Here is an 11,404-nt window from a genome sequence, read left to right as displayed (position 1 = left end):
TTTACCATTTGGGGGCCCTTTGGTGTTCAAGGCACAGCCCACTTTTCTGCTAAGCCCTTTGCTTTCCTGTGACACTGTGGGCCACTCCGAAGGCCAGGACTGACTTTAAATGTGTGCCGAGACCTGTGTATATCTACCAACACCATATCGGACAGAAAACTGGGAGTGTCACTCAGACAGGGGTTCAGAGAGAAAGCCATCCCCATACCTCTCCCAAGGACGTCAGCTGCAGTTAAGGCTATTAAGTGCATTGCGCATGTGTCGTGGAATTTACTCCGCTCCCTCAATAATGCAGAATAATTGAATTCCAAGTAAGCATAGAGTTCCCAAGTAACCTGTTTATTTTCAATCTGCGCATAGGAAGAACAAAACAGCGGAAACCTAATAACCGTCATGGGTTTGTGTACATGTTTTAATGGGAGGATTTGTTTTTTTATTTTGCAGGATTGTTGACAAACTTGACGAAAGAACGTGCAAGACGCGCCTCTCTCGGGCACTGCCTGCGCGCAAAGTACATTTAAAGGCACAGCAGATGGATTGCATTGTGGATCAGGCCTGGGGGGTTGCACACAGAGGTACCAGCCCCCCCGGCGCGGGCTGCTGCTGCGAGAGACGTGACACAGGCGGACACGTGTCGCGGCGCACGTACGCACAGGCGCTGTGTTTGCACCAACACGGGTGGACGGGGGAGAGGGAGCGAGGTTGCATACTGTTACATACACCGTGCCTTTTAAAGACACAACAAAACACACCCAGCACAGCCCGGCGCAGGCTATGCACGGGTCCTCACCGGTGCAATGCGCCTGTATATTAATTGCACCGATTAACAACACACTGACCCTCCCCCTCAGCCTCTCGCCTGCACAGCCAGGCAGAAAACAGGTTTGTACCGGCGCTGCACACATCCTGTTCAATGCACGTCACTTTCCACGCCGCGAAGGTGGCCCCGATTCAGAGCGATCGACGGCGACATCCTCGCTACTAACCGGCGTCCGTCCCCGGAGAGCAGGATGTGCGGCAGCAAACAGCGACATCAGAAAAACGACTCTAGTTAAGGGATCGAGATCGGACGAATGCCTAATGTGTAAACGTGGGGCACAATCAATGGATGCATAGTGGGTGTGTGCAACACCTCCCTAGCTGGGACTTATTCAAGGCACTGTGCACATGCACCCTGAGTCGTGCATCGTGTTATGTTATATATTTGCCTATAACTGTGAGGGGGGGATCCGCACACACTGCCATACCCCTTTGTGTTCACAGCCCAGCACAGCAGCTCCGAGTGGTATAAACAACTCCGGCTAGTGGGGCGTGTGTCTGGAAAGCACACGGCGGCCAATGGCGGCCCTCGCTGCTGACATGTGGGCAGCTTGTTTACTACAGCGACGCAGCGCCGGAGAGGGGGCCGCTGGGAAAACACGGCGCGGACGGCCATGCGGAAGGGAGTGCGACACGTCCGACTGGAGACAAAAACACGCCGCGCAGGCAGGTAAAGGACCCAGACGTTGACGAATAACGGCACGTGCCATACTTCTGGGGTGGCATAGTTACTTCTGCGTGGGGGGCGGATGAGTGGGGTTCGCCGCCCCCAATCCGAGCACCTTGTGGCTCCGGCCCGCGTTTTGCGTACTCCTGTAGGAGAACATGTTTGCAGGCTTTGAAAAGAGCGATTTTAAGTTGTTGCCGGTCAGAGCCGAGGTCTGAGCCAGGGGGTGTGCGCGGCGGAGGCAGAGGTACGTGCGATGGCCTTTGAAACTTTATTTTTCCGACCGTACGCGTGTTGCGAACGCGCTGTCGAGTTCTCCGGGAGTTCTCGAATGTGCGGTGCGGTGGGCTGAGCGTGATTGCTGCCTTTTTTTATTTTTAAAGCAGAACATATGGAGGTTGTGCTGGGTATGATTTAATAACCCAGGCTGAAGCTGGTTTGAACTAGATCTAATCTCCCGTCGCTCTTGTATGGTTACTTTTCGCTTGTATTTGCAGTTATTATATTGCAATTGGGGACGTGTGCTGGTGTCGAACCGACCGATTTGACTTAAGTTAGGAGTTGTGTATTGTTGATGCATTGGAGAAAATAAATCAAATAAAGCTGCTCCATAAACAACACGGCCCCTCCTCGCACGGCTGCTCAGCTCGGCGCGTTTGTGTGTGATTGTCGAGGGCATGCGGCGCTGGGTGGCTGTGGACTTGCGCAGGAGTTTCGGCCTGCTGGTGGCTGTAGCAACTGGGCGGCTCATATTTGGGAGCTGTTTGGAGGAAGATGCCGGGTGCAAAAACAAACCCGAGCGGGGGTCTCTGGGGGGGGCGTGGCCAGGTCGGGTTGCATTGGCGCAGCTCCGACTATCCAGGTCGCGGTGCTGTAGCGCAGCTTTCCGCGGTCCTGCGCGGGTCTGCGCGGCTCCACCAATGGGAGCGCGGGGATTGTGCAGATCTGCGCCGGACTGCGGACATCTGCGCTGCAGCAACGCGAGCAGAGGCTTTGTTTGATTGACACCTGTGAGTGGGTTTGGGTCGGTTTTAACAAACGGTTTCCCCTGTACAGCACATTGAAGCGGAGCAGGAAGTCCGGCAGTGTATTTTAATATTTAAATGTCACGTTTTATGAACGCGTTGGAGGTGATTGTGTCCTCCCTACTGAACCAGCCGCGCTTTCATTCATAACCCGTGACTGTTGTCCATTTGCTCATCAGGAAAGACGCATTTTGTCTAAATCGAAACGCACGATTTGTTGCATGCATGCACAATATTAATAATGTATATATAAAACAGCCTGCCAAAGTTTGAACCTGCATGGGCACCAAAGTTGCAGTGATATTTTTTCTTTTCTTTGTGTGGCGTCTTTTATTTCAATTTTCTCCCCTCTATGTATAACTAGATCTCGTTTGCATTGGTATTTAAGAAAACGGTACGTGAGATTAAACCACAACAACAGTAAAAATAGATGGCACAGTTCTAAAATGTTAAGAAATACAGTGATCATCTATGCAAATGTAGCTATAGGTGCTATATTTTATATATAACTACGTCTTTCATTGACATTTCGGGTTGGCCCACATTCCATTAATTTTTAAATCGAGAGGAGCCTGAACACGTTTTTGTGTTTGTTTTTCAAATCTAAGCGGTATAAATTGTTGTACTTTATTCGCCTCAGTTGATGTAGTGCAGCTCACAGTGCTGTATCCATTTCTTTAAGAGCGCATATTTAGATGGGTGTCTTGGCATGCGTTTTTATAGTGCCTTGTTTTCATAGATCTTTTTGCTGTTTACATTGTGCGGGTTGATACGTGCATGCCTAATTTGCGGTGGAAATGATTCATCTGCTTGGGCAAAGGGCAGGATGTTGCGCAAAGTGATGCTTTTCATTGACATCTGCCGGGGTTGTGATACGTGACGTTTGTCAGCTACGTGTCTGACGTCATACTCCATTCTCGCAAGCAGGTTTCATCTAAAATCATGACTCAGCGAGTCACCCTGGCATAGTTTTGAGTTTTGCTTTGTTTGCTTTATAAGCGAGTTATTCTATTCTGGCACTTAAAACTCTTTACAGACGATTCGCTTTTCAAAGTTAACCCTTAAAAAAAAAAAAAAAAAAAAAGCAACTTGCAGCCTAATTTACTCCAGTGAGGAAAGAAAAAGTGATGAAAATCCTCAAATCGGTACACTAACGGAAAATTAAATGCAGCTTCTCCATGATTGGCACTATGGGTTTAGATGCTTTTGAGCAAAACGGGCTTGCCGCGAAACCTTCTGAGGACACAGTGCTGTACCATTTCTGAGACTCCCTGGGTGTCATCTGTAAGACCCCAGGTTGGACCGCAATGATTTATGCTCTGAATGTTGCTCTAATGGAATTTAATTCACCATTGCCCTTCCTGCAGAGGTTCTGTGTCCTTGTGACTGTTTCAATTGTTTTTGTTGGGGTGATATGAATTGCTGACTTCCTCTTCAAATTAGCCAAAAGACGAAAAGCCTCCCTTAAGACAAACGAGAGGAAGTAATGCAGGAAAGCGCTCAAGTATTTCAGGTGGAAACTTTGTAATGCTTCATCTGGGGTATACAACATTGTGCAGCACTAATTTCAATTCCCAGGAGACTACTTGACAACCATTGAGCAGTAGCAGCACTTTATTCTCTTTTGAGTTAGCATACATCATTAGACAAACCCACAAGCCCTAAGTTACACAAGAATTAGCAGGGCAGACTGATTTTGTGAGCATCTCTCAGGTTCTTGCAAAGTCAGGGACAAGTAACCCTTGTGACACATTTTGAAGCCCATTGAGCAGGAGTGGAGTTTATCTAGCTGAATTGTGACACCTCAGTAGATGATGATGATGATGATGACTGTATTTCGCAGGAGCTCAAATACGTAGGACCGTTTTTCTATCTTCAGATGTGCAAGCTTTGCACATAATCAGTCCAGTTATTTTCCCCTAGGCACGAGAAGGAATTGGTGACTCTTTCGGTGTTTTACTGTATTTCCTAACAGGCTGATGCAACAAAAGTTGTGCATGAGATTCATCATCCTGCCTCAATACCATTTGCATTTTGAAACATACATCATGGTGCAAAGCCTACTAATTACAGAAGAGTAATAGTTATCTGGTCACCTGTTCAGGTGGGTGGAGTGAGTTCTCATGAGGTTTGGGGTTTGGGAAAGACAGTCAATCAGGAGATGAGGATTTCAATGGGAACAGGAGATGAGGAGATGAGGGGAGGCGGGGCTGTATGAATAGAAGCACGGGCTGGGTGTGTTAGCCGGTCACGTTTGGTTTAACTCCCATCTCCCAGTGCCCCCCAGGTGCTGATGATTTGCAGGTTTCTAAAAGAAGCATGCAATGTGTTGGGACTTTTGTCTTGCTTTGCCCAGGTTAGTGCTGGCTGGTCCATCTCCTGAGGCACGTTGCTCTGGACCAAACCCCTCTCTACCCTTGTGTGATGCTTTCCCACTCATGACAAACCTAATCTGGTTTGCTAAAAAGTGTCATAACACAGGCTGGGGTCCTGGTGTGAAAGGGGCGAAAGACACTGTTGTGCACTGGAGCGGGCCTCGCTGATTTGTGTTTTCCCCCCCCATCTGTCTCAGGAACAGCAGTGAGAGTACGTGACCCGAGGTTCGAGCGATGGCGTTGGTTCTCCCCATGCGTCTGGGGAAGAGATCTCCACTGGGCACACTGGTGTGTGCGCCATGCCCGTCTGGAGATGGGATTCTGGTGCCAGGGCAGATTGAAGCTATGCAGTCGGAGTCTGGTGGGGCAGCCAACTCATATACGGTGGCCCTGGAAGATGGGCGGCGTCAGGACTACCCCCGAGACAGCATTGTGGGGCCTGGCTTCCAGACTCTCAGCCACTTCAAGCTGTACCCAGGACAGAAGGTAAAAATGAACACAAACCTAAAAAAGCCTGGAGATTAGACACATTTTGAGAGGGTTTGCGAACAACCTTCCTTCGCACTGCTTTGGATTCGTCCCAGACCAGCCCAGCCCCCTTGACATGACCAGGTGATTGGAAGGTGCTTGAGATGGGTCTGACCTTTGCGTCTGTGTCCGCAGGTGTTCGTGAGCTGCTGCGGGCAGGAGTGTGCCGGGGTGGTGGAACAGCACAACCATGTAGACAACGAGGTGTCTGTGTTCCTGCCTGCGTTGGCCCAACACACCCTCCGCAAGATTGAGGATGTGTGGCTCATGAGCTCCTCTCCCGAGCCATCCCAGCCTCGCCGCGTCTCCTCCAGCATTGCTGTGCCCAAAAGGTGAGTGCCTTCATCACCCTGCCCACCTCCGACAGGGACACCACACTGCTGTGCTTTGTCTGGACTGGACTGGGGTTTTTACTCAATGCTCTGTCTCAATATCTGTAGCTACAAGAGCCCTGAAGCTGTGGACATGGATGAGATCATGGCTGCCATGGTCCTGACCAGCCTCTCCTGCAGCCCAGTGGTCCAGAGCACCTCTCAGAAGGACATGCCCAACAGTGAGTAGATGCTGGCCAGATCATTGTTGTTGTTGTTGTTGTTATTTGCATGCCTCGTGTCATTTAACAATCACTCACACACAATATATGCTATGCGAAAGGTAACAACATTGCTGTAAAAATCAGTCTAGACATTAAAGGGAAAGTAATGGGGTAGAAGGTAGAAGAGAAGACCACTGGCCCAAAACTTGCCGTCTTGCGAAACATTCCTCTCTGCGGCGTCCTGTAGGGGGCGGTGCCGTGCCGGCAGCGGCTGGGGCGATGGAATGCGGCGAGCTGTCGGACAGTGGCAGCAGCGGCTATTGGAGCTGGGATCGGGGGAACGGCAGCCCCGCACCCTCCCCCCCGATCGCCGAGGACGGACAGCAGGCGACGCCCACCGACGAGGGCCTGGACATGGAGCTGGAGCACGTGCTGTTCGATGATCCGACCCCCAGGAAGAGGAAGGTAGGCGCCTGGGTGTATTCAGTGTCAGTGGTGTGAGGAGCTCATGTCGATTCGTGTACATGGGTTCGTTTCTATGAAGCCAATATCGCCCTTTTGTGCTTGTGTATCAATGTAGCGTAACCCTAAAGATCAGTTTGTGATTTTGATGGGATTGAGAATCGGGTAGGCCTGTTTTTTCACCCCGTTTGCTATTAAAAAGTAGATGTCTTTATATTTCCTCACGCAAACCTTGACTTCTCTCCCCAGAACTCGATGAAAGTGGTGTACAAGTGTCTGTGGCCAAACTGTGGGAAAATCCTGACGTCCGTGGTCGGAATAAAGAGACACATTCGAACTCTTCATCTCAGGTGAGCTGAGTTTTATGGCAGTCCCTGTCCCCAGGATCATTACAGTGCATTGTGGATTCCTCTGGGCTTTGTGTTCTGTTTGCTGATGTAATGTGGTGTGTTGTGCTGTTGCCCTCCTTCAGCCCAGGATTCTCCGATATTCTTGGGCATTGATCGTTATTGGTTGTACTGAAATAAGGAGGTTGTGATCAGGCTGCGAGTGAAGCAAAACTGGATACATTTAATCTGTCAACTGTAGAAGGCTGTAAAAATAGTCTAGTTGATAAACGAATAGTCTAAAAGCACATGCACTAATGAATGTTATAAAAATCAGAGGAATAATTAAAGGTCTTTATTTTAAAGATTAAAAAAACATGGCCAGAGATTCCTTTCATTTTTTTAAAGTTTCTTTTCGTTCTCCCCTCCCTCTCTCCAGACACAGCACCGATCTGGAGCGTTCCCGCAGAGAGGAGGATTTTTACTACACTGAAGTCAGCCGAGAGGCGGAGACTGCGTCCCCCTGTTCCCCCCGCCTGCCCTCCCCAGCCTCTCCCCCCTGCCCCGTCCAGCACAGTTCCACGGGGCCTGGGACTCGCCTGGCAGAGCTGCCGGCCTCCGAGGCACAGCAGCCCAGCCCTCTGAGCCAGTCGGCCCCCAGCAGCTTCTGGCAAGTGCGCTCCGAACACTCCTATCAGGTAGGCCCGGTTTCTCAGTCAATCTGCGGTGGTGGCTTCACACTGGGAGGGAGTCGTGTGGAATTACTTAAAATTGCGCCGTACACCATACCCTGACCAGCTCTGTCTCTGATCTCCGCAGGCCAGCCCTCCCGTCCAGGTGGCCCCCAGCCCAGCCTCCCCCACCTTGTTCTCCTGGACGCCTGCTCCTGCCATCACCCAGAGCACACAGGTGAGAAACGGAAATGGGACGTGCTTCGGCATTTGGCATCAGGCACCTCGACATTCGGCGTAGCAGCCCGTCTGCCGTTTTAAATGAATGAAAACTAGAGAGAGACTTGAAGAAGGAATTGTTTATTGATTCATTACTAACGTTTCTGTTCCAGTAAAACATGGACAAGAACTGGGCCATTGAGACGGATTGATTGACAGCTAGTTCATGAGCTCCATTAGGTGTTTGTCTGACTTATTTTGAATAGTGATGCCCTCTGGTGGCAGCTTACAGCAATTGCAAAGATCTCTGAGTGCAGCTGTGTTTATCAGACATTTTGAGTGTAACTAAATCTGTGACCTATAATAACTAAAGCAAGCAATCTAAATGAACCAGGCAAGGACATAATTGGGGTGGGGGGCGGGGTGACAACTCCTCAGCGTTCGTTTTAATTCGATTCCACTTGAGTTAATGGAGCCACTTATTGGCTGCGTTAGCCCAGTTTAGCAACATCCCCTAGTGCTGAAAGGTGCTGATGATTCAGAGACCCGTGATGCCGCAGTGTGTTCGCATAAGAACCAAGAACAAGGGCTACACCGGTGCTGCTTACATCCTTTCCAGCATCGTTCCCCTTAAGCGCTACCGTGGAGGCGGTGGGTTGATTTCTTACCTGTGACGGGACAGGAGCTGGACACCCCTGCTGTGTTCTGCACTGCTGTGTTGGCACAGTGTCTCAGTGTCCTCCGTGTCCTCCGCAGGTCGCTCCTTTCCGCAGCCGCTCCGTCAGTGTGGGGGAGCAGTGGCTGCAGCAGCACAGCGCCCCCTGTAGGTCTCACCCCGCAGGCAGTGGCTCGCCCCCCAGGGGACACTGCACTTCAAGGTCAGTATCTCTATTGTACATTTGTTTTTGTCTTTTTTTTTTTTTTTTTTTTTTAAGCCGGTCAGTCTCAGCCCTGGTCCTGGGGACGCAATGTCCTAGTTTGCCTGTCAGTTAATTATAAATGTAAAACCGCTAGAGATTTGAAGACCTTTTGTTAGCTAAACAATTTGGAAAGTCAAATTAAGCAAATGATTAGTCCAGTGAAGGTTTCAATTAAGTAACTGAGCAATTAGCTGGAAGAAAAATCAGCAGGACAGTTGGTCTCCAGGAGAAGGGCTGGAAACCCCTGGTGCAAAGGAAGAAACCGCCTAGAAAGCTGAGCGGACGTTCGATCAGATTGCACTTGTTTTGATGTAGTCGGAGTCATTTTTAATTTGACAGGCACTGCCATGGCGAAATAGTCAGTCTTGTTGTCTTTTTCTTGCAGGAAAGCCAGAGGAGAAGCTAAAAAGTGTCGTAAGGTGTACGGCATCGAGCACCGGGACCAGTGGTGCACTGCCTGCCGCTGGAAGAAGGCCTGCCAGCGCTTCCTGGACTGAATCGTAGAGCAGGGACTCGGACACGTCAGGCCTTCATAAGCCTGGGGCTGGAGTTTCAGCGCTTCCCCCATTTACATCCCCTTCCTCCGCTTGCATGGCATGTCCAGCTGTTTGCCCTGGGATCTCCAGCGGGGGGGGTGCGGGCACGACTTCTTGCTCAAGCGCCAGCTACCGCTTCTTGTGCAACGCAACATGACCTGTGACCTCTAACTCTGGCCCGTCCCCACCTGCTCCCCTGTCCTCCCGCCCTCTCTCTCCAGACGTGGCTCTCCTGTCCTCAGAGATGCCTGCCATACCCACCTGGTTAACATTTTGTGTCCATGTTCTTCCCGAGCTACACGCTAACCTGAGCTCTAGGGAATATAGTCCCGTCTCTAAGACTAAGCCAGTTTACTCGGCTTGGCTTCCCTCTCACGGCCCTACTAGGGGAACCACTGGAAGAACAGCAAAGGCGAACCATAACCGAGTGACTGGCATAGGGAGGCCATGTCAATACGTTTAGGGTCACGCTAAGTTGATGTCTGCTGTTTTTTTCCATATTGGGGGGGATGCAAAGAAATGGGCAAATGTCACGTAATTTATTCAGGGTGCTAATCTAAGGGTTCTCAAATGCAAATCTTTTCTTTTTTGTTTTGGACCAGTGGGTGCTCATTTGTCATTTTTAAAAGGATGGGTTTTGTGACCAGGGGGAGAAAAAGTCAACCGATCGAGGGAGGGCTAGTAAAACTGCAGGAAGGTAAGGGTGTGCATCAAATAGACACCCTGGGGTGCAACTGCGGGCAAGTAGTGGCATAACGTGGCGATCTTTTGCCTCGTGCCTCGCTCTCTCTCCATCTCATTCTGTGGGACTGCGAGCGCTGTGGTGACCTCCGCAATGGACCGGGGCAAGCTGGGAGGTGATTGGTTGAACTTGCACTACCGCTTTTTAATTTTGTATTTTGTATTATCGAGACTGAATTTGAAAAGCTCAATATTATCTACTAACCTGTAAAGATGGATTTTTCCTACAAGAAGAAACACACATTTCGTAAGAGGAGAAATCGGAAGCATTCAAGTCTTTTACCTTGGCTGTAGTAGAAGTTCAGAGTTTAGTATTTTCAGTTCAGTGTTTTCAAAGGATCAGAGCACAGGATCGTGTTTACTGTATGTGCGTTCAACAGCAGGCTCCCCGAGCTTTAACTCCCTTTTCCTTATTTTTGTAAACTGGGTTACGTTTCAAATACCTTTTTCCTTAATTTTTCTTTTTCGTGAAATTGTGAGAAAACGACATGTTTTTATCTGAGCTTTAAATAGTCTTTTCTTAAAATACTTAAAGTGACAGAGCTACAGTCCAGCACAGGAAAATAGTACCTATATATCATCTCAGTATTTTGTGAACATTTTAATTTTTTTTGTTTCCCAGTCGTTTCGGAGGGAGTTGTGCAGCTGATTAGGATGTGACAACTTGATGGCAAGAATCGGCGATCAAATGTTATGCAGGGAGGGATTTTTATCTTTCTGATGATCTAATGATATATAGATGTGCAATACAAGTAATGTAGCCAACGGATTGTAAAACCTGTCATTGTATATTTTTGTTTGTTTGTGTGTTTGTTTTTGCTTCCCCAACTACAATCGGCTTCTCTTCGGTCATGTATGCTATATTTTATATCATTTTTGCTTCTTTCATGTCTGTCGGCATGTAATGAATGTTTGGCGTATAGAGGAAATGGAAATCAAACATTGTTGAAGTTGCAACAAAACGAAACGAACAAAAATGATGGTCACTGGCTCCAAACGCAAATGTCCAATATTCGTGCCATCAGTATCTCCTACAGTGTTAATGTTTTTGATTTCTGATTTCTACTCTTTAAAAGAAAAAAGTGCTAAAATCTATTTCGTTCCCGCTGATCTTGCAAGAGGGTACTGGGAAGCTGGCATTTTTCAAAGCGAAACGCAAACGACAACAACAAAAAAAACATTTTATATGTTTGTATAAATCTTCTGTATGTATCTGAAGTAATTCTTGGGGGAGGGGAAAAACGCACCTTTTTTTATAATGATGTCTTCCTTTTGTATCTTTTACCTTTTGTCTTTCAATGTCTAAATATATTTTATAAGTACAACTTTAAATGGCTTTTGGATTTTCTTTATTTCTTCGTGAGCACTGCACAGATAATATTTGACTGTTTTGTTGGTTTCAATGTATAGATGCGTTTTGTTTTTTTGTATCTATACAAAAAGTAGTGGAAACATTTTGAACAATTTTCACACGTCACTTTAGAATACCTGCAATGAAAGCGTAATTGTTGTCCTGAGTGCAAAGCAGGTGAAGCTCTTGTTGCTGTTGTCCTCTTGACAATTACAGTCACGCGTCGTTT

General features: G+C 48.3%; 1 protein-coding gene across 3 annotated transcripts; it reads left to right on the top strand.

The window, feature by feature from the left end:
• Positions 1-751: 751 nt before the first annotated feature.
• On the top strand, positions 752-11,156 carry znf395b (zinc finger protein 395b). 3 transcript variants are annotated; one of them, XM_066697575.1, is made up of 10 exons: positions 752-1,489; positions 5,084-5,372; positions 5,550-5,746; positions 5,855-5,967; positions 6,197-6,414; positions 6,661-6,761; positions 7,177-7,435; positions 7,557-7,646; positions 8,384-8,505; positions 8,933-11,156. In XM_066697575.1, exons 2-10 carry the CDS (start codon positions 5,121-5,123, stop codon positions 9,042-9,044), a joined length of 1,464 nt encoding a protein of 487 aa, XP_066553672.1. In that variant the 5' UTR covers positions 752-1,489; positions 5,084-5,120; the 3' UTR covers positions 9,045-11,156. The 3 variants fall into 3 exon arrangements, with proteins under 3 accessions (XP_066553672.1, XP_066553663.1, XP_066553681.1); XM_066697566.1 differs by lacking the exon at positions 752-1,489 and adding an exon at positions 1,537-1,733; XM_066697584.1 differs by lacking the exon at positions 752-1,489 and adding an exon at positions 2,443-2,496.
• Positions 11,157-11,404: the final 248 nt, after the last annotated feature.

The sequence above is a fragment of the Amia ocellicauda genome, chromosome 1, assembly GCF_036373705.1.
Source record: "Amia ocellicauda isolate fAmiCal2 chromosome 1, fAmiCal2.hap1, whole genome shotgun sequence".
NCBI lineage: Eukaryota > Metazoa > Chordata > Actinopteri > Amiiformes > Amiidae > Amia > Amia ocellicauda.
This window is presented reverse-complemented; position numbering and strand designations above follow the sequence as displayed.